The sequence below is a fragment of the Camelus ferus genome, chromosome 7 (genome assembly GCF_009834535.1).
Source record: "Camelus ferus isolate YT-003-E chromosome 7, BCGSAC_Cfer_1.0, whole genome shotgun sequence".
NCBI classification, from domain to species: domain Eukaryota; kingdom Metazoa; phylum Chordata; class Mammalia; order Artiodactyla; family Camelidae; genus Camelus; species Camelus ferus.
Window position 1 is genome coordinate 66766005 of NC_045702.1, and position 23314 is coordinate 66789318.

General features: G+C 40.7%; 1 protein-coding gene and 1 long non-coding RNA gene across 2 annotated transcripts in view; one reads left to right on the forward strand and one right to left on the reverse strand.

Moving 5' to 3' along the window:
* Positions 1 to 23314, reverse strand: part of GRM3 (glutamate metabotropic receptor 3) — a 207228-nt gene that overhangs the window by 84817 nt on the left and 99097 nt on the right. The window contains 1 exon segment of the mRNA XM_006192218.3: positions 2724 to 3332. Coding sequence (XP_006192280.1) covers positions 2724 to 3191 — 468 coding nt within the window. The 5' untranslated portion in view covers positions 3192 to 3332.
* The window catches only part of LOC106730591, a 359458-nt gene that overhangs the window by 17236 nt on the left and 318908 nt on the right, over positions 1 to 23314 (forward strand). The window contains exons 7-10 of the long non-coding RNA XR_004321574.1: positions 5554 to 5726; positions 6774 to 6924; positions 9930 to 10071; positions 12101 to 12236. This is a non-coding gene — a long non-coding RNA (uncharacterized LOC106730591). The remainder of the gene's footprint in view (positions 1 to 5553; positions 5727 to 6773; positions 6925 to 9929; positions 10072 to 12100; positions 12237 to 23314) is intronic.

The following is a 23314-nucleotide window of genomic DNA, read 5'->3' on the forward strand; positions in this document are numbered from 1 at the left end:
GGGACCAGTGTGAGGCTGAATCAGAGCCTGAGCAGTCAGGACACCTGGGGACCATGGAGGGTGGAGTGCAGCCCTCTCTATCCTTTCTCCTCTGGCTCATCCCTTTCCTCTCATGAAGGTCTTTGTCTTCTCTCACTCAGACACCTGCTACAACTTTCTAATGGGCCTCCTCAGATCTACCATCTCACTTACACTGCGGCCCAATTATCCTTTCTCTCATGCAGCTTTCATTCTGATAGTCATCCTCAGAAGCTTTCCAAAAGTCATTTCTTCCCCTGTGAGCCACAGGATCATATTCTGAATTGCAGTCACTGTCATTTCACAGGAGTCCCATACCCACAGCCAGATTTCACATTCCTTGAACTCAAGGCTGTGTTCTCTACACCTGTAGTGGTGTCTCTGACTTCAGTGCAGGACACACCAAAGGAGCTTGATACAGATTAGCTGCTGCTGAAGCACCTGGGGGACCAGCAATGATTCCATGGGACTGTTTGGCCACAGAGTTGGTGTTAGATGTGGCTCATCCACTGATTTTTCCTGTAATTTTAGGGACATAACAGTTAGCATTTATTGAATCAGTTAGTTTCTTAGTAAGGCATTTCCCATGGATTCACTCAATGTATCCTCTCAAGAACTATTTAAAGCGGGTGCTGTTTTCCACATTTTATGGGTGAACTAGTCAGTGGTGGGGCTGGAATTCAAACCACTGTCTTTCTGATGCCAAAGTCTGTATCCTTTTCAGTATAGCATGATAGTTTTGGTTTCTTTATTAACACTGTGGAGTCAAAAGCCATAGCAGCCTTTGTGACTTTATCATGATATGGACCAGATAAGTGAAATAATAAGCCAGGTCCTTCGATGGTTAAGAAATGGCTTTTTCCCTTTGAACAAGTACAGGGTTTTAATAGCCCACATTTTTTTCCTAAGACAGTCTAACCTCTTTTGAGGTGTTTGTAGGTAATAAAAAAGTAAAATTAGATTACAAAATCTATTTGCCTGGCATAGTTTGTTAATTACTTTGGATAAATAGATATTTACACATCTGCTGTGGTACGCTATTTTCTGCACTGGGAGAAACTAAGGTTAGAAAGGCATATTTGTAAACCTTTAGTGGTGATAATTGGTATAATATAAATATTTATAAAATACTTGGCACTCATCTGGTCAAATTATTACTGAAGTAAGACAGATATATATATTTTAGTTCTCTCTTCTCAGATAGCAAATTCTGCCTTTCCTGATCCAAATATAGAAATAGTGGTAAAATTAACATGATATGCTTTGAGATGTGCAGTATTTCCTGTCCATCTAATGGAGTCCAAGGGTGTTTATGAAAAACCAGTTATCCTCATTACTCCTATTATGAGTGTGTGCGCTGTAGAAGGAAAGAAACTTGCAGCAGTCATTTAGAACAGCACAGAACTGTATGTAGAATTTTAAACACCACGGATCTCTGATGTAGAAATAAGGTTATTCCAAGCAAATAGAGCCAATTTAAGTGATTTGTGACATATACAGACAACATGAGTGTCATATGACTTCTTTTAGTGCTTGGGGCTTGTATTATGGAAGTTTGGTAGGAGGCAAAGTATATGACTCTTATCTTACAGATTTTTATTATTGCCACATTCACCAGAAAATGTACTGAACTTCAAGTAGCATTTAGAAATCACTTGGGGCAGCTAAAAGAGCACAAAAGTACAAAAGATCTATCTGAGTTCTAGTTCACGTGCTACCTACCAATGAGTAGTTTCCATGAAACCAGTATTTCTAGGACTTGGGAAAATGAGGCATTTGAGCTGGATGATTTCTCAGCTCTTTTCCACCTCTAAAATTCTGTGACCCTGTGAGCATTGCAAGAGTTTGACTAATATGTTCCTTCTTTGCCTAACAAAATTATGGGAACCAATTATCAGCTTTTTATCTAGTTTAAGTTGTGTGCTAAATTGCTCCTCTTTTTTTTTTTTTTGATAGTAATCATCTCGCATCTCTGCATACATTTTCAGGTTTATACCATGAGAAATTATTTATAATTTATCTCTGAATAAAACAATGCTTGGGAAAAAATTAGTGTGGAAAAAATAGAGCTCAGTGATTTTGTACCTTCTTGTGGTTGATTGTATTGATGGCTTTCAGTCATGACTGCCACATAGTCACATCCTTTGTGATGTAACTTTGCAGCACTTTTATGGTGGGGAGCACCTATTTCCCTGCTCCTTGACCCTGGGCTGAGCCTTGTGAGTTGCTTTGGCTCGCGGGACATTCACAGCTGGGATGCAAGCAGAAGCTTGGAAGGGGTCTGTGCAGTTTGATTTGCATCCTCTGCCATCACTCTGAGAAGAACATGCCTGGGTTAGCTTACTGATTCCAGGTGGAGGATAAGGGACAACCTGGAGCAGCACCACCCTCAGCTGAACCTAGCCTTGATCAGCTCACTCCAGCCAATCTTCAGACTTGTAAATAATCAATAATGGTTGCTTTAAGTCACTGAATTCTGGGGTAGGTTGTTAGGCTGCAGTAGCTACCTGATGCATCTCTAAACAATTTTCTTTACTGAAGTGCTATTCTGGCTGCAAATCTATATTATCAGATACCCATAGAAATAAACAATGACAAGTTTAACATCACCCATTGATGAAGTTATTAGGATATTCTCCTTTTGTTCCCCCAAGACATAAAACCAAAGAGACACAGTGTTTTATCAATAGTACTGCTAATCTTACCTGTATGGAAACACTGCTGTAAGAGCCGCCAATGACGCCCGCAATGAGTAGTGGGATATTTTCTTGAATAGCATAGGATCCATCAGGGCACATATACTCGGCTTCATCCACTTTAGTTAGAGATGCCCTGACAAACTCCAGTGATTGCTCTAATGCATAGGTATCCCTTGAGCATGTATCCAGAATGTGTACACCCAGCTTTACTCCTGGGAGCAAGTAATTGTCTTTGTTAATTTCATCGATAGCAAACAACATGGCTTCCAGGCGTTGGATCCCTCGGTCTTCGTTGATTCGCCCACATTCTTCAGTTCCAGTGCCTTTTTCATTAATAGGAAATAGGCCCCCCAAAACAAGGTCACCTTCTATTTTAATCTCCCTCCTCAGAAAGTTATGGTCCCCTAACGAGAGTAAAAATCCCTTTGAAAACAAAGCTAAGGTAAGAACTTGGAGTCTTGTCAACATCTTCATGAATCCTTCTGTACCTCTGGGAGATATCAGTGGATGGTGCCAATGTTGCCCACTAGTCTTCCTCTCTCATTTCCAAGCTGGATCTTTGGCCTGTCCTTCAAACAAGGGAGGAACAGACTAACAGAGCCTGTCACCAAATTCCTAAAGAGATAAAAATTTAATGAACAAAAATGATAAAGAAAGTGACAGTGATTACAGTGATGGTCCCCATTCAGATCTTTGATGAAATCATGACTCAAATTACCTTTTGCTAGACACATGTGTACCACCGCACCAGGCACTCTCCCACAAGTATTCTCATCCAGTCCATACAACACACTGTGATGTAGATCTTAGGGGTCCCATCTCCCAGAAATGGACACCGAGGACTAAACAGGTAAGGTAACCTGATAAAGTGTACTGAGAATGGAGGTAGTGTTCAGGTGCCGATTTTTCTAGTGCCAAGTACACTACTCTCTCTACAGAGTCATTTACTTGGTTACTAGTCTTTATTCCCTGTCTTTCAGCTGTATTTACCAACAACTCCTTTTTATCCACTCTTTCCTTTCCAATTGGAAACAAAACAAAACAAAACAAAACAAAACAAAACAAAACAAAACACAGTTGTAACTCTGTCACTGTTTCTGCATTTCTACTACCACAGCCCCATCCTCCCTTCATAGGTGACCTCTTCAAAGGAATCGTTCCAGTATTGTCCTCACTTGCTCTCATCCCAGGTGCTCTCAGTCACTGCCATACAGGTTCTGCCTCCACCGATCTAATAAAATGGCTTTGGAGAAAGCTACTACTGACCTACTAGCTTCTAAATTCATTAAACCCTTTGGAGTCCTCATTTTACTTGACTTTAACTGAAATCTTAACTCTTTTCTACCTGTTCTAGGTCTCTGTTCTCATGCTTTTTTTCTGACTGCATCTCAGATTCCAGTGTTGAATACCCTTCCATCTCCACCCCATCCCTGGACTAGCTCATCTAGTGTTTATAGTTTCAGCTACCACTTAAATGACTGGCTAGGCTAACTTATGGCTAAACAGCTCTACCCACGCATCCCTCTGACACCCCAGGGTCTACATGTGATGAACTCTCCCTTATCTCTGTGAATGGTTCTTCTTTGTCCCCAAGGCACTCAAGCCAGAAACCTGCATGGAGAGCCCTTCCCACTGCGGCCCTTCCTGTTTTCTTCCAGTTGGCCACTAGGTTCTATAGAGTCTACCTACTTAACACGTCTTAAAGCCCCCTGCTCTTCTCTGCCCTGCTCTGCCAGGCTCTTGTTATCTCTAACAGGATCATCACAGTAGATTCCTAAGGAGCTGATGCCAACCCCCAAATCTGGCCTTTTTTGTGAATTAGGAAAAGATAACCTTCCCCAAGTGTGAAATTTTAAAATTTATTATTGTATAACCTGTATCATAAAGATGTTAGGGAAAGCAGATCGCTGGTGGTTGCCTCCTCCGGCCAGGGTCAGGCAACTCTTGACAAGGCTGTCACATTTAAGGGATTGCAGTCAGTGAGTACGAGTGCTGGGGTTGGCACAGTCCATTGTAGCTAAGGACGCTTCCGTAAGTCAAGCTTCTTTTTACATTACAGGCTAGACCACATGCATCTTGTAGGAATCGGGCACAGCCCTGCTGTGGGGATCATGCTTTTGAGAGGAGGCTGGGGTCTTCCCAGGGACTTTTCTAAAATCCTAGTGTGGAGCTGTCTTGTTACATGCACACATAACCCAGTAGACCTACTGTTGCACTCCTGACACCCAGCTCCCTAGCACCAGAGCAAACACTGGTTGGCACACTCACTCTGCTTGCCCACCCCTCTCCCCTAGATGAGGTGAGTTTATCATAGTCAGAGTCAGGTGAGAGAAGGCAAAGTAGGGACTCCTGGAGCACGGGTGCCCGCTCTTGTGTGTGTGGTCAGGTGTGCCTGTCTGCTCCTCTGCTTTGTGCTTGATTGTGTGCTGGTGATGTTTAATGAAGGAGCGGGTCTCTCCTGGCTGCTCCTGGACTCAATCAGGATGCCCGAAAGACATACCACCAGTGCGATCTCAGATATGTTAGGGAATGTTGACAATCTGAGTGGTGTCCCATTGGAAGAAGTACTCTATCTAAGATATAATCTTAATTGCTGTTCAGGATGCTTATCTGTAGGCCCATCCATGTTACAGCAGATGGCATTATATCATTGTTTTATCTGGCTGAGTAGTATTCCATTGTGTATATATATCACAGTCACTGTGCTGTACACCAGAGACTAATACAACATTGTAAATAGACTATACTTCAATTAAAAATTTTTAAAATATTATTTAAGGGGGAATAAAGAACACCTATCTCCTGTTAATCTATACCGACCTCTCCCTGTGTCTAGCTTGAAGAATGGACTTCTTCATGCTCCATGATCTTGAACCAGACTAGCTCTGATATCTTCCTGTTACCATGCCCCTCAGCTCCATCGCACCTCTACCCTCCATCGCACCTCTACCCTCAAACCTTATGCTTCAGTCATTTGAGCTGTGGTCACTTCAAAGGACACCTTGGCTGGTGAGGACCCCTTGCTTCTGTGCATGTTTTCCCCTTTGTTAGGAATGACCTTCTACACCGTTTGTCTGGTAAACACCTGCTCAGAATTTAAGACTCAACAGTCGCTACCAGGAAAGGCCAAGAATTTTATCCTACCTTCCATCCCCGGTCAAATCGTTTACCTCCTGCTTTGTGTTCAAGAGATATTGGCAGTTACTAATATTAATTCATATGTGTTTCCTTGTCTGCTCATGGGGAATACATGAAATGGCATAACATTTAGGATTTTTAAGTCTCAGGAAAAAAACAAATCTCAGCAAAAATATCCAGATGGGAACTAGTCCAGTGTTTGCTTTAACAATTTTGATATTTCTCCCTTCTCCTGTGAGCTGGCTTTAAAGCCCAGCTTTCCACAGGCTTTCTGTTCCTTTTGCACGAGGCAGTGCTGGGTGGTTTTCTGGAGACACACGAGTTGTCTGGGTTTGGTTTTGTTTTTTTAGGTGTGAACCTCTGCACTCACAGCTGCAGTGATTGGAATGCTCAGTGTTAATCCAGACCCTTTCTGGGAGAGCTGCCACAGGGCACCAGAAAACCTAATAATAATAATTTTTAAAGAGGTTGATACTGTAATGGAATTTTTTTTGGTTTCATACCAATTTCTGGTCTCTCTTTGATCTTTATGTTCAATTCCCTTTGAAGCAAAACTGCCGTGAAAGGCAAAAGACACTGTGATCATTATCACTAATGATAAAGAAGCAGAAATTAGCTCTATAAAATAATTGTTTTATGTGCCTGCTAAAAGAGAATAGTTAATTAAAAGAAGGTCATCAACACAGCCTTACCACGTATCTGTCAAAAATGTTATAGCGATCTCCTGAATATGAAGAAGGTTTGACTACTCAAAGAGTAAAGATGACTTTATCATTTATGGAAAACTTAATTCTCTTAAGAAAATGCTCTTATCCAAAGAGGACTTCAAATGAAACATCACATTAGACTGAAAGTAGTAATACGTGTCGGTCTGTTTCACAAGTAGAGTCTGCGTTTTGTTTATCTTTGTGTTTCCAGGACCTGGCATAGTATTTGCAATCCGGAAGAGATTCAACAAATATATGTTAAAGGAATGTGGACATCCATGATAATTATGTTTGCAATAATTGCTTGCAGTTATGCGTGACTCTTTACTATTTTATCTGTGGCAGAGAAAATGAGAATTAAGGTACAGAAATCAGTTGTTTTATTTCATTATCTACCTCATCATCCCAAATCATCTTCCTCTATTATGCTCTTTGATGTTAAGACTGCCAACACTAGAGCTACAGGAATTACTTTGCATGCACGCAGGAGGGAATGTTGCCTTTGTATTTGGGAGTTGTAGCTGACATGGGTTTGTATGAAGCCAAGAAAGATGCAGCCTCACATTGACCTACATTTACTTAAGTTTTCGGTCAAGAGAATACTAAATTAGGAACATGCATATATCCTATTCCAAAGCTTCAGAGGTGCATTCACTTATCAAATATTTATTGAACACGTACTTTGTCGGTGCTGATCCATGAACAAGATGCCCAGAATATAAACTTCAATCGTAAACAAATGAACATTACCCTTGCTGTCAAATAATTTAAATGTTTATATAGAGAATGATGGAAAAGTACTGTTCCTACTAATGATCTCCAACACTTGTGAAGATCTTTAAGTTTATCATGGGTTTCCTTTGACATGGTAATTATTATTAAGCTCTTGATTCAAAAAGCAATTCATTACATATTACATATATTATATACGTTTAAAAATTAGATATTCAGAACTGAAAAAGCAAGGTGACTAACAACAATGTCATGTAAAATAGTTTTCCTTTAAGCCCTTTGACAGGGCATCTTTAAGTAACAATGTCGTCTTAGAAAATTATCAATTAAAAATCAACTAGAGTAATGTTTGAAAACACTGCCTCAATGTTTTCTTATTCACCTTTTCCTTAAAGCAGAATTTGAAATGATTAAGACTGTAGGGCCATGCATAATTTAAAAACACTTAGCATTATTTCAGATGAAGCCCTAAGAAACTGCAAAAACAGGAGATTAAAATTTAACATTGAAAAATAGACAAACATGCTTAATTCAAAGCAACTGTTTATCTCTGTGTAACAGCTTATCTGATTGTGGGAAAGGGCACCCACCGCTTCTTTTCAGGTTCCTTCCATTGTAAATCAGCCAGTGGCACATTCTCCGGATAAGCAGGCTCCCTACTGCAGCCACATTCAAATGCAGCCAGAGAATTGCAGCTCTGCCCTCAAAGTTCTCCATTCAGGGATGATGACTGATGTGTTGATCATAAACAAGCATGTGTAGCCCTCTCTGTAGACAACCTGCTCACCAATGTTTTATTAATTGGTGCATTAATGCAATCTCTGGGGTTTACTGTGAATATAACCCTTGGAAGGTGTGGGCAGGAAGCATTTCTAGACTCTGCATATGCTAATGGGTCTCTTCATTCCTCTCTTGACTTTGCCCAGGGACTTAGTGTCAATAATGAAATCCAGTTTGACTCAACAAATAAATTGTTTATCCAGGGGAGCTGTAATGCCAGGAACCATGCTCACTCTTCCCTAGAAATGAACCCTTGAGTTGCTGAAGGGCTTTTGAGTGTACTCAAAGCCTGCACACCCAACCGATCTAGAGAAAATTTTGGGTCAGTGCTAGCATGTGCGATTTGACTATATATTTGATTATAAAGTTTTCAGCTGCCAGAATTATAGGCAATAAGAGACATGGCCTTTGTTCTGAGGCTGCCGTTTTCAGTTGGGTAAACAGAGACTGTCGCCGTACTGGTGTTTTTAACAGTGGGATGTATCATTGCACAATTCTACTTCTTTTATTCTTGCTACACAACAAAAGTCTCTTATTCCAGAAACCTTTAAGAAATTACTATGAATAGCTGACTATTTAAAATCCAACCCTTTTTTAGTAGATCTAGCTTAAAATTCTTATTCCTTTTAGCTTTCTGCATTTTTCCAGTTGTAAAGTGGTCTGATTCCATTTGCTCAATTCCCATATACTATGTGCTGTGTTTATTATGATGATCATATTTTGTTTTACATTTATTTGTATAGTTCTGTGTAAATGAAATTTAACAATTGGAAGTTGTTCTTTTTCTGCTTATTAGACTGTAAGCTACTGGATATTAAGTTCAATGCCTTAGATGTTGTTGCATTTTCCACAGTGCTTCAAATACAGCGTGGCCAAGTGATAGAATTCCAAACAGCATGTGAGTTTTTGAGAGATTGATCAGTAGGTTGGAAAAGTGATTTGGAAATTTCATTCAGAGAATAAAGAAGATAGCTGAAAAGACCTATTCAAAAAAAAAATGATTTTAGAGTAGGTCATGATTCAACTTTGAAAAAGAAATTTGGCCTGAATAGCTCTGATCTTTCCTTTGGCTTTAATTTGCTGATTTTTAAGGAAAAAATAAAGTGAAATCTGAGAAGTTGAGAGCACTTGGAGAAATTAGAGAGACTAAGTTTAAGGCACGCATTGCTGGTCTGAGAGAGATTAGGAGGAATGGAAGGCAACACACCAAATAACAGGTTATATACTATGACAGCATGAATGTCAAGGCTGAAGCATGCAGGCCAGGCCTGTGTGTTAAGATTTGAAGTTGGGGAGGAGAGTTCTGCTTTCTCTCAAATTTCTCTAGTTTGAGGAAGCTTGAAACCTCACAATAACTATGAAATTTCAAACAACCAAAAAATTAGAATTGATCAGACCCTCCCCTATGAGCCTGTTTTATGCATAGAGAAGGTAAAAGAAACCCAGGGCTCTATGTGACTACATTGATGAGGGGGACACTGCCAGCTGGGATGATGGAGCCAGGAAGAGATGTGGATGATGCCCAAAGGAGGCGCGCCCACTGCACTAAATGGCCTTGGACAGCCCTCCCCACCCCACAAAAAATCATATCTCCAATTTCCTTTTTCTTCTGAATTTAAAGGGAAGTATCTTTATGAGGTAGGCAAACATTGACAATTATGCTAAACTTTGGTCCTTAGGGTAATTGCTAAACAATAGTACCAAGTTGGTTTGGGCACTCAACATAGATTACATTATAGATTTATCCACTTCCTTTCAAAATACATCTTTATTTTTCTAAATACCAAAGTTTCAATATTTTTCTGTGTGTTTCTGTGTGTATGTTGCTATTTCAGCTTTTTTTTTCATCCTCCAGTTTCCTAACCTCATTACGAAGCCTTGGGATGGGAGCCTCCGCAAACTCCCTGCAGTCTGCTTTTGTCCTCTTCCTCTTCGAAGCTGCCAAGTCTAACAGAAGTTACAAGTTTGTCAGCGTGATCAGAGAGCACAGAAACCAGGTTTGTCAAAAGCTGTCCCTCCAGCTCTGGACAAAATGGTGAAGGGGAAGAAATGAAGAGAACATTTTTAACTATTGGCGATATGATGCGTCAGGTGGATACTATTAGTAATGTCCCGCGTGTATACTGTCCTTCCTCCCGAGTGATGTCAAAGTATTTTGCGCAGTGAGTTAACTCTTACTGCTTCCCGGTGAGAGAGAATTACATTGTCTATTGCCGAGTAGAAAGAGAGGGGAGAAGTAATGCAAATTGTTCAAGGTAGTAATGAAAAGTAAATATAGAATTAGGATTAAAAAGACTTTTATCATTATTTTCCAATCAAGTATTACCGAAGAGAATGCCTCTCACACGTTTCCACAAAAATATCGCCTCCATCTATCCAGTTCTCCTGGGTATATTAGTGGTTAAATGTTCGAAACAGCACCATCTTTGACTTATGTTAAATGAACTCTTTAGAATATCTGTAGCCAGCTTGTGCTTCTGGCCATGTCATAGTAACTGGTATTAGACTTGCCCTCCTACTGAAAATGGCTATGAAACTGCACAAAGCATACAATGCAAACTATGATCTTTGAGAGAAAGAAACACAGAAGGGATGTGCCCTGATTACCCTATGAATTCGCCAGCATTTTGCCTGGGAGCGCTTTTCTGCCACGGCTCAGTGGCAGTCTTGTTGACCTCGAGAGGCAGAGATTAGCGTCCTTGGCTTTCAAAGTGGTTGCAGTTTGCAGGGCAGACAGCTGTGTGGAAATGGTGAACATAAGATTTTGTGGTGCAAGGGTTAGGCCTGCTATGCACAGGGTGAGACTCAGTGAGGCCTGGCAGAGCTCATTTGCCTGCAACAGGGTTGAGAGAGAGAAGTGTTTATCAGAGGTCATTCATATAGAGAGAGATCAGAGTTCCCACCCAGCTGGAGTAGAGAGACCACACTAAGCATTATTGTACTTTTAATTAAATTCCTAGGAAAGTTACCCTCTATGAGTAAGGACCAAGCTCTGGAGTAAGGGGACTGCCTTAGGACTACATCCAAAATAGACCTGCCTTAGCAAAGAATAAAATGAAACTTAACAAAACTAAAATGATCCGCAGTTCTCTAATTACCTGCTAAGGTAAAACAGAAAATTCTTAAAGGACAATGACACCATTGAGCCTGCCTACAATGTAATTCTGCAATAACCAGTATACAACCCAAAACTGCTTGATGTGTGAGAAAACAGGAAAATGTGATCTGAGGTGAAGAGAGAAAGCAGTCCTGAAATGATCCACATTCTGAAATTAGATAAGAACTTTAAATAGCCTATTATAAAGACAAATTTGTTCAAAGACTTAAAGAAATGAAGAAATGGATGAGGAGTCTTAGCAGAGAATGGAAACTTTGAAAAAAAACTGCAGAAATTTTAGAACTCAAAAGTAAATATCTAAAATATGTAATTATCTAGTAAATATCTAAAATAGAAATTTCACTGGGTGTGTGTGTGAGGGGCACAACAGACGAGAGGGCAAAATAGTCAGTAAACTCAAAGACAGATGAAAAGATATTATCCAATCTGACCTAATAGGAAAAAAAAAACCATTGAAAAAAATTGACTGAAGCTTCAGAGTTCTTTTGAATAGTAAGTGGTCTGACATATGTATAATCTGAGTTTCAGAAGTAGAGAAGGAAAAAAAAAAAAAAACTTGAGTAAATAGTAGCCTGAAATTCCCCCAATTTGGTCATAAAACATAAGATTACAAAATCAAGAAGCTCAGCAAACCCTAAGCAGGATAAATACAAATAAAACCGTATGTAGGCAAATCACAGCCGAGCTGATAAAAGTAAAAATAAAGGGAAAACTTTGAAAACAGAGTCAAGCAGCACACACTTGTGGGTAACTGTGTGGATGAGGGATCACTTTCATCAGAAACCACTTGGCCATAACCCAATGGAATCTTTAAAGTTCTGGGGAAAAACTGGTCAAGCATCCCCAAATTCTGTTTCTAGTTAAAATATACTTCAAGAATGAAGGTGAAATAAAACTTTTTTTTCCAGGAAACTAAAATGGAGAGATTTCATTGCCAGCAGGCTTCCTCTGTGAGGCATGCTAAAGGAATTACTTCAGAGGAAGAGGAAATGGCACCAGATGGAAAATCAAATCTACAGGAAGGAATGAAGAGCACCTGAAATGGTAAGCATGTGGTTTAAACAGAGGAGTGTCTGGTATTGTGTTTGATGAGTTGATAAAAATTATATTTGTCACAATTTAAAAATGGTAAGAAAAGGTGTGTTCCACTACTGTTTTGTCTATTTTATAGTCTGATTTTACTTCTCTCTGTGTGTATATGTTTGCATTTATCCTAGATCTCAGTAGTTGAAAACCTTTTTGCACCTTCCCGAGTCCTGCTAAGAGAACAACCTCCTAATTCAAAGGCCATGCTTATGAATGTAGCCGACTGCACGTTCTTTTTTATGATATAGCTGCTAATAGATTCAGTCAAGGCTGAAACCCCGCTGGTACACACTGGTCTAGTTGTACTAGTTGTTAAAATATTGAAATACTTTCATCTAGTTGGTGAATAGTCAGTCTACCATGCCCTTGGAATGTTCCTCCACTTTCCTGGCTGCCCTGGTTCCTCCTTTGGTATATCTCCACCATCTTCCTCAATTTCCATATGGCCCAGCTAGAAAAGTGTTAAATTCTGGTGGAATAGGGTCTTTAGTTTCCAGCTCCAAGGGATATGGTTGGTATTCATGTTCATAACTTGATTCCAGTTGTTAAACCTTTTTGATCAGCACCCCTGAATTGACTTGCTGAATAAGATATTGGACATTTGGGGAAAGTTTCAGTTTTAAGCGAAATTCTCATCAGCTAGAACAAAATTGGATTTTCTCTTGCAGTTTGACTGATTAGCATCCATTTCCAACTTTCCTGAAAACTATACCGCAATTTTCCTTTGTGAACCGACACTTATGTTCATAAGGCAAGGTGAATTCATTCCTGGCTTACTAGGTGGTTTGTGACTCACATGAATAACAACAGTGTGATACGTTCCTGGCCACAGCAAATGGTTCCAGAATGAGCCTGTGACCAAATCATTGCCAACCAGGGTGAATTTGAGAACATTTTTTTAGAACCATCAGGAGAAATACATCCTCTTTCTGTCAGGATGACTTAAAGGAATGACTGTAATCCCGGAGCTGCTGGCAGCCATCTTAGCACCATGAGACAAGAGCCTGTCTGAGATGCAAAGCCAACAGATAGAGGAATAGTGAGACCTGACAATATTGTATGTGCTGTATAATCCAGCTAAGATTTCCCAGTTATGTGGGATAATAAATTCCTCTTTGCTTATGTCAGTTTGAAAATCTGTTTTATGTCACTTTTCATTAAATGATTCCTGAATAGAATCTCTCCTCTTTTCCCATCTTCCTTCCGTTAAAGATACTAAAATCTATTGAGCCCCTCCTCTGTGCCAGAAAATATAATTAATGTCCTACGTAGATTATTTTATTTAACACTGTGACTTTCCTCCTACCCAGTTATACCCTTTCATTGATGCCTGATGCTGTCCTGCATCTCAGATGGCTCCAGGATTTGTGATGGTTCCCATTGTGTTACCCTATTTATGACGGATTTTCCTAGAAATGCAGCTTCTCCACAAAGTCGTCCATTCCTCATACTCTCACCAGAATTCCTGTTTTCTCAATTCTCTTACTTATCACAAATACAATCAGCTGATATATTAAACCCTCAGTTTTTAGCACATTAATGCAAGTTATTTTGTTACCTATTTAGGGATGGTCATGTTTTTAAATGGGCCAAAACATTGGCTTAAGAAAAGAGAAACATTTTTCATCATGGAACTTTAGATACCTCAGTGTACAGATAATGAAGTTTCAGGGCCTAATTAATATTCTTCAAGTTATAGCAGTTACGAGTCCCCTACTCACATGGATACAACTTGTATATATATTAGGCCCAGAGAGTTTGTGGGCTTGAGCTAATTAACATGAAATAGGCAATTAAATGTTACTGTTATTAAAAGTTATTAAATTATCTCCAACTCTTCTGGTCACTGACATGACTTTAAAACATATTTTCTCCTTTCTTGTTGAACATTTTGGGAAAATTTATTGGTGTGCTTTATTCGGCTAGTATGAGCTCTCAGGAGCCAATCAGGCATATTTCTTCCCAAGTCTGTGTTCAGCAATGTCATGTGGATAGCTTCAAACTGGCCATGGTGGGAGTATTTACAGTGCAAAAATCAGCAAACATTAATCACCTTCACAAGTCCCGAACATTAGTCCCTTCATAAGTCCCAAAGATCTAGTTTTCAAACATTTACCAGTGCACTGCTGGTAGTAAATTTAACAATCTGGTGGTAAAGTCCATTCCTGGAGAATCAAATAGGAAGAGCCTGGGAAAGCAATGTAGCACAGTGCCTTAGGTTAGTGTTTTTCTAACTGCAGATCACAAGCTATTCATGTCATGAACTACATTTCATGAATTGTAATGAATATCTTAGAAGGAAACAGAAGAGTTAAAAATATAATAGAGAATATCGAAACACTGATTTAAGGCACATGGTAAGTGTGAATATTACTTTCTGAAACTTTTTGTGGTATATATTTATGTGTGGATGCGTGCATGTTCTGGGTTATAGTGTAAAATAATTTCTTCCTGGGTCACAGTTAAAAAATAAAGTTTGAAAGCCACCATTTTATGTCATAGGCTCAGTAGACAGACACATGTTTGAACCGACTTCATGACTTTGGCGTATGGTCAGTTCTCTGTGCCTCGTTTTCCATGTGGGTTAAATGGAGGCAATGTTAGCACCTGTGTCGTGAAGTTGCTTTAGGATTAAGTGAGATAATGAATGACATTAGCTCGTTAACTGTTAGTTACCTAATCAGAGTTTGTGGCGGTGAGGATAATTGTCACTGGCTGCAGTGGAACTGGGGAATGTTCTGGACTCTCCATATAATCACCTCTAGTTCAGAGCCACTGTTGCTCCAGGATTGAATAATTTGAACTTCTTGGTCTTTATTCCTTTAGTGAACTGAACCAGTTGCTGCTAATCCTGTTACATCCTTTCTTTCTCCTTGTCATCTTGGGGGATTGCTGTCTGAAAGATGCAAGGTGAGACCTAACTTCTAGAGTGTCCAGTAAATTCTAGATTGTTCAGTGTTTATGGATGCTAAGGACCATAAAGTGCCAGTAGAAGAAGACGGAAAGTGACCACTTACGAAAAAGATGCTAGGTGCTCACAGAAAATGGATTTATTTTGCTTCTTCAGAAAAAACCTGTTTTCATTCCTTCTCCCTCGATCCGATCCTCTCCTCTCATAGTGAGTTTTATTGAGAGGGGTCTGGGCACCTCTTATTCCGAGTCAGTCCGGACTAGTACCTTAACTGACTTGTATGCCAAGAGCAGGTATTTACTAAGATTCTGCCAGCGAAACTATCTTGATTTTCACTATCTCAGTGCATTAGGGGCATCAGCTATGGAAGGTTTGGACCCTTGAGGCTGGAACAATGATCATTCTTTAAATTCCACAGCACCTGCTGTGCTTGTGCCAGCAAGTCCACACTGCCCTCTGCCCGCTTATCCGGTCCCTACATGCATTTCGGGGAGAACTGGCCCCTCCCTCTTAGCACACATCCACTCATGGGATGCTCCCACATACAGCTGTAGCTCAACTCATAGCTTTCCAACTAGCAGGACTCACATGTCTCTTGTATAGCTTGAACTTTCAAACTGGTTCTGACACCCTTAATCTGTGTTTTAAAAAAGACAAAGCATAACACAAAGTTCTCACATAACACAACCTCAAGCTTTGCTTCCCTGTCCTTATATTACACCCAAGTTATCAGCATGAAGTTGTGGCATTCTAATATTACACAAAGCCCCACTTCCCCAGGCAGTATAGGGAGGGCAAGACCCAAAAGCTCACATCTTGTGTGAATCTGCTTATATAAAAGCCCAGATCAAGCAAACGTCTTCACTGAAAGTCAGGATGGATCTCGCTGTTGGGGCTGTGGGAAGTTTGTGACTGGAAGGAAGCACCAGGCTGCTTCTTGAGTGCTGGTAACTTTCTGTTTATTGATTTGGGCTCTTGCTTCATGGCGGGTGTTCCCTTTGTAAAGTTTCATCAAGCTGCACAATTATGACGGGTGCACAGTTACGATGGATGAAGCGTATGTATGTTACACTTGAATGAAAATTTAAAAAGAATAAGGAAAGCTGAAGTGAAAAAGAAGGCGAACACGGCTGGGTATTTTTAAAATGGCTTTATATGACAAATTGGCCACAGGGGTATTGACAGAAACTTGCAGTTGTGGGCTTATTGACAACACTAGCCCTGATGAGAGAATCCCTTAATGCCTGGTGAGAGGCCCTGGTGTAAATTGAGGTGCCTTACTCCACTGCAAGTGAGGATTGGCCATGCAGAGAGAGGCCTCCTTCTCATTATACTAGGAAGCCAGGCACTGTGTTTTCCTTCCTGTATTTAAGCAGAAACCAGGGATCAGAGCAATTGACACACACACCAGTCGCACACCGTCTGATAGTTGGTACCTGTGACTTAACAGCTCGGGCTGGATGGGACTAGAAAGGTGAAAAGCGAGCTCCAATTAGAGGAGCCAAACTTCAGGATCATTCTGAAGTGAGGCAACTGAGGCTTTCGCAGTTGGAGTTCTGAAAAGTAAATGGAATTCATCTTTGGCTTTATTTTGTCCCAGTGTTCGAGATATTCTTGAACTTAAAAAAGAAATCAGTGATTGCATCTATCATGTGCCAGGCTCTCTGGTGGGCTCTGATGATACAAGGGTGAGTGGGACAGCATCCCTGCTAAATGCAGTAAAAATGTGGCCTCTTGGGACCATGATAACCATCAAAAGTTAACTACGAAATGTAACCCAGATTTATTTTGGCAGAGCATTACCATGTGCCAGACCTGAGGAGGACCCTCACTGCCATCAGTGTTGGCTTCTCCCACACAGGTTGGGACGGGCAAACAATATGGCAGAGTTCCAAGGGCTTTCCAGAGTCAGTTCATCTTTGAGTGTGAGCACCCTGCCCTCTGTGATGCCTGGTGCCGTTTTAGACCACGGGGAAACATGCCCGCGGAGGCCAACTCACTGGCCCACGATCAAAACATCAGTAGGCAGCAGTCCTTAGACTATCTGCAGACATCTGCTTCTGTTACCTTCCTTCTGCTCCATGTTTCTGGTTACAATGGGCTTTCATATTTTAAAAGGTCACAGATAATTGTAGAGCAAGTTGATTTTAATTATCCTTCTCATCCTGTCTTTTAGGTGCACATTGTTTTCTCTCTACTCAAGCCTTGGCCACATCCTGCTTGCCGTTTTGATCACAGGAGCTCCAAACTTGACTTTCTTTTCTGTTACTACTGTTAGATAACATCCATCTTCTGCTGATTTGGTTTCTGACTGTGCAGCCTTCTTCCGTTTGGATTTCACACACATCTCTTTTTTCCACTTTAGTCTATTCAAGATAACTGCTCTAAACGGATATTTTTTACCAGTGGTCACATGAACAGATTCAAACACCTCTTGTCACTCTAAATTTATTCTTAGCATCACTGGTTGCAATCACTTTACCCATTCACTTCTTTTCTCTTCTCTTATACAGCCCGTTTTCTTTAGCTCCTAGGAAACACCAACCTAACATTTGATGCTTTCTCTTGTCCTTCTTAACCCGGCATAGTTTTCTAAACCTGGACAAGTAATTCACTGGGTAGCTTGTGGGACTAGTAAAGTCTGCCTCATTTGATTTGTTCCAGTTGCATTATTCTAGAGAACACATGTGTCACCTGTTTGGTTATAGTGTGTACTGCAAAAGCATGCTGCTGGTCATAAAGTAAACTGTGTAATGCCCTACCTGGCAAGATTTTCACAAACCAGTTATCAGAGCTAGACTTAGGAGAGCCAGCAGCTCTGTGTAGGGTAGTATGTTCTCTCCCTGGGATGGGTGATGTGTTGCCAGGCAACACCAAGCATGTATGCCCAAAATATTTGTTGATTAAATAAATGAATATTTTCTTCTTTGTTTCACACTTTACAATAGATCATTGTTTTGCTTTTTGCTAGATCTTTCATTCTTGAGCAGAAAAAGTAAATAACATTTTGGGGAGCTTATATGTAAGTTGTGCTCCTTTACTCTTCCCAAGGTTTCTGTTGTACAGAGATGAGTAAGGCTGACTTAGGGGCAGATTTAAGTATTACTTGCTCAGGACTCCTCAATCACCAAGCAGTGGAACAGGTCTCTCTCATTCCCAGTTCTTTGGCCTTCCTTTTATGACTCCCTGCCTCTGAGAACTGTGTCCAAACATCCCAGAGCACAAATAGAGCGTGACATGTAAGGCACCTTCAAGTGGCCTGAGTGTCTTCCCGGTGCTTCTCTTCCCTTGAACACACTTGTGTTCACTTCACTTAAAATCCTCAAGTATTATTGCCTCAAAAATATTTTGTTGCAAGTATGTTGTGTTTCCGGAGACCCTTTCCTCTAGGCCATGACTCTTAGACATGATCCTAATAGGGAGGGGACCTTTGAACATGAAGTTGTTTCCGCACCTGGCACCCATTAGCCTTCCCACCAGGGCCATCTTTGGAGAAACTCTCCAGATGTTTCTTTAACTTGTGACTTAGCGCAACACATTTACACCTTGCTGTTTCGTGTACATATTGAGTAATAACCTTGGGGGCTTTCAAAAGCCCTGAGCTGCAATTCCTGTTAGCAATTCCTGCAAGATTATCCCAGGGGTGTGGATGCTGAACTCGCCAAGCATCCCCTCCACGGCCTGCCAGTGACCCAGTTCACAGCGAGAGAGCTGCCGCTTTCTGCGGTCTGTGGCGGGGCACACAGATGCTGCCCAAAGGACGGTATTTCACCTGACGCCCAGGAGAAGACTGAATGCCTAGGGAAAGCAGACTTTCTTCAAACACATTATTTCATCATTAGTTCAAAAACTGGTAGTGGTAGTAAGAATTATAAAATGAACTCTTGATTTTATTGATGAGAAAGAGCACCTTTAGTTAAAACTGCACAAAGAATGAGCACCTGGAGTTCCTGGGTTCCAATATTACTGACATTGCATGGACTTTACATGAAAGCTCTTGCTGGAACATTAGCATCTGAGTGTGTTCAATGATGTTTGAATGCTGATTGAAACAAATTCTTAAACCTTTGCCCTCTAGTATTTTTCTGGAATGTATTATTTGAGCTGCAAAATGTAACATGGAAGAGTCAAGAACAATGTCGTATTGCAGATGTGGGTGAGCCAAAAGAAGATAAGGGTTCCTTGCAGGGCGGGAGACGGGGTTGAGTTAATTCTCTGACAACAGTAAACAGCAGGACAGTAGCCTAATTCTATGAAAAATTTCACGGTATTTCTCTTAGTGCACTAGCCCCACTGTTCCTTTCCCCAAACAGCCAACATCCTTGGCATCACAATTAAATCTGTGTTCTTGTTCTTAAAATGTGAGTGTTTGTAGATTATAAAATGTTTTGACAGAAAAGCCTTAGAAATATTCCATGCTGACCTTTGATCCTCTCAAATTTCATACGAAAAATCTGAGTACTATTGGGTAAAGGGATTCCTGTTTTAGGGTCTTGCTTTAAACTTAGTTAAGGGCTCTTGACCTGGATACAGTCTGGTGTGCGGGGGGTGCCTGTTTGTCAATATCTGTGTATGTTGAACACCTCTGGTTTCTTCAAATATATTTTCTTCCTGCAGATAGTGTCCTGTTACTTTCTCCCAAATGACTTGGAATTCTTGCTGGTATTTTCCTTCTGTTAGACAATGTTGTCCCTTCCTGAGAGGGCAGTTGGTTAAAGAGAGTCAGGGAGACTAGCGTGGGTGAGTCAAGGCAGAAAAAGAGGTATTCCATTGTTTAGTCCCAGAGATTGATGGCAGCAAGCGGGGGTGGGGGGGGGGGACATAAAAGGTGCTTTGAGAACAGTGGTGCAAAATGTGAAAGGTTAAAACAAAAGCAAAATAATAGGTGTATCCACAGGGTGTCTCCTGCCAGGTGGGGTAGGGGATGTGAGGAAGAATGTTTCCTTGAGAAAGGCAACTACTTCAGTCTACTGAGCTTTTGAGAAAGGAGACGTTAACCACAGGGTGATAGGAAAAACAGCAGTGGAGAGTGTGCAACAGCAGAACGTTAACTGTTCTCTCGCACAAACATTAGCTCCAGGCTGCGCTGTTTAGTGGGGTGTAAAATCACAATTAACAGAGCAAGGGTTTTGTAAGTGAGCCGAAGCTGCTTCAAATTACATCCTGCTATTAGCAGCTTTTAGAACGACCACGTTGCACAACTCCGTGTTCACTGGACTATGAGATGGTCTTGAAGAAATCATTAATAAAAATGGTTGATTATAGTTACCCTTACTGTGTTGATAGTTTAGACCTTGATCATTTAGGATGCTGGCCAGTATGGGATGCTGAAGCAGGAAATGGGTTGAGGAGAATTGGTGACCAGAGCTGATGGTACCAGTATATCCCGACCGAGTCTCCCTGAGGTTTTCATTGATCTATTGCATATTTCTGCTGAGATTATACCTGGACTCTCTTGAATGTGGTTTAGGCTCAAACTCTTCAATACCTAATGTATAAAATAATGAGTGGAAGCTCAGAGAACACAGCTAAACTATCAGGAAAAAGAGGCTTTGATTTATGGAGAAGATTAAAGATCTTAAATATCACAATTGCCCATGTAAAAGCTTTTTCAGGAAATAAAATAACCTCATAGAAAATATGACCTAAAATATAAAAAATAAATCCTGTCAATTGTCTTCTAAAATAACGGCTTTAAAATCCTTTTTTACCCCTAAGATATTAGAAGGCCCATTATCATTTCTGTTTTGATACATATTAGGGAGGGTTTAGACGCCATAAAGGAGAGCACATTTTATGGATAAAACCTTGTTGTGTTGAATGTACTGAAACGTAGTTATGCTGATGTGACAGCTAAGTATTCATCACGTGAGTCACAGATGCCTGCTTAAATTTTTCTCAGGGTAATTGGATGTGTAATGGAATCATCGACACTTATATGTGGAAGCGAACTTATAAAAGGTTTCTTCCAGCTCTTTCAAGGACCGGGAGCAGCGAGCAGTCTCGTATACCTGATTAAATCACTTGAAATCAGAGCCAACCCTAGAACTAAGTTTATGAGTCCAAAGTCCTCTGAGCATGTTGTCTGCATTGAAAGGAGTCAGTGGTCTTCAGTCTACTCAATCTGCAGAATGAGTACAGAGTTAACACTAGTACCTGAAGTCCATATGAGACACTTGGCTTCTTTTAATTGTTGTCAGGCCAAAGTTGGTGATGTTTGCCAACACTGTTATTCAAAGAAGCTGATTCCAAATGGTGCACTTTACCTGGGAATCACTAAAAATACCCTTGGATCTCTGTCCAATATTTCTTTTGAGTCAAGTGATAGAAGCCTTATGAAATCAGCTTTTGTGATTTGGGCCTCAGCAAATGCAACAGCTAAGGATGCATCCTGACTTAGAAGGTGAAACAAAGGTGATGAAGGCCGTGGCTGGACTCTGATGAGTTGTGTGACCTTGGACAGTCTCTGAGCTTTGGTTTTCCAGCCTGTAGAACCAAGGGGTTGGGCTGAATGATCCAAGTATTCTCTACCTTGGACATTTTGTTTTGTATTCCAAGTTCAGTGTTGACAAGTATTTCTGGAATTCTAGCAGTCTATTTCATGTTACAGCACTTCTGTCTCTTCTCAAATCCAGCATAGACTTCTACTGAAGTCATTCAAAAATACATATTTTTCTGTACTTGGCGGACCCTCTACTAGTCATGTATTTGGTTTGATTTCCCAGGGTTGGGGTACGTGAGGCCTATCCTGCCATTCTTTGTCATTTGTCCACTCCCCGTACCCACCAAGGTTGGAACACAAACAAATTAGTCATAAAATAAAGATAAGAGAGCCAGCCGAGGAAAACATTAGAAAAGTATGCTGAGGAACTCAATACTTTTGAAAGGTGTTTAACGTTTGATGCTGACCTAGAAGAAGTTTTGTATTTTTGGCAATGTTAGAAGAAAAGGAAGGGAGAAAAAAATGAAAAATAATTATTAAGGACCTACCTTAAGTATGGGAATAGGCTTATTCATATAGTTCTAATTTGGTCCTCTCCATTATTCAGTCATCTCAACCAAGATTAATCAATGCACTTCCATGCCAGGCACTCAAGATAGAGAGGTGAATGGGACAGATACAGTCTTTATCCTTAGGGAGCCACTTAATCAGGTAAATATTTTATCTTCAGCTTTGCACAGAAGAAGTTCCTGTGCTTTTGTAAAACTATAGATTTCTTTGAAAAACACTGGAAATATGACCACTGTTTAAAGAATTCCTCCTGGCCAAGAATGATAAAAAAAAAAATGGATATGCATAGATTTTACTATAATGATGACATAGCAGATTTTGTCCAAAATACTGTCACTCTGAAGGTCCAATTTCTCAGTCTCATAAGTTCTTGATGAGCAGCTCTGCAGGAAGGCATTCATGTCCTGTTGGAACTGGAGGCACAGCGAGGCCACGTGACTTCTCCAAGGCCATAGAGTGAGGTGGCAGGAAGCCCTAGATCCAAGGTACCTGAGGGTGTCTGGGGAAGGTTTCTGGTTATGTCGTTTTCACCTTCCTGACTGTTGAGTCAGATTTTCTCGTGTACAAGTTTCCAGATTCGGTGTTCTAAACCTAAGCCTGCCTTCTCCAAGGTAGGCCAGTGATAAAAAGAGAGAGGCCTTTCTCTCTATCCTTTGGCCAATGCCCCATTCCACCCCAGCAGCCTGCTGTGAATAATTAGATAAAGCACACCTCCCACTGCCCTCAGGGGCTTTGGGCTCACCTGCCAAGTCAAATACACTTTATCTCAGTCAAGCATTGCCTGCCCCTCTGCTGTGGCCGAACGCCCAGGCAGTTTACTGCTATTTAACAAAGCCAACTGGAGAAGAAAATGACCCAAATGCCAGCACTGGGAGAGTTATGAGATGGAAAGGAAATTTCCATGAGGTAAAATATGCAAATGAAAAAGCCTGGCTTTTCTTCTCAACATAAACCAGCCACTTATAGCCCTGGGCTATAAAATGCCAAGACAGCCAATGGGCCCAGATTGGGCCACAGCACAGGGAACCAGCTGGCTAGGAGTCCAAGGGCCTGGACATGAGGAATACAGCAGAGCCCATTTCTGCTTCTGTTGGTCACCATTCATACACTTAC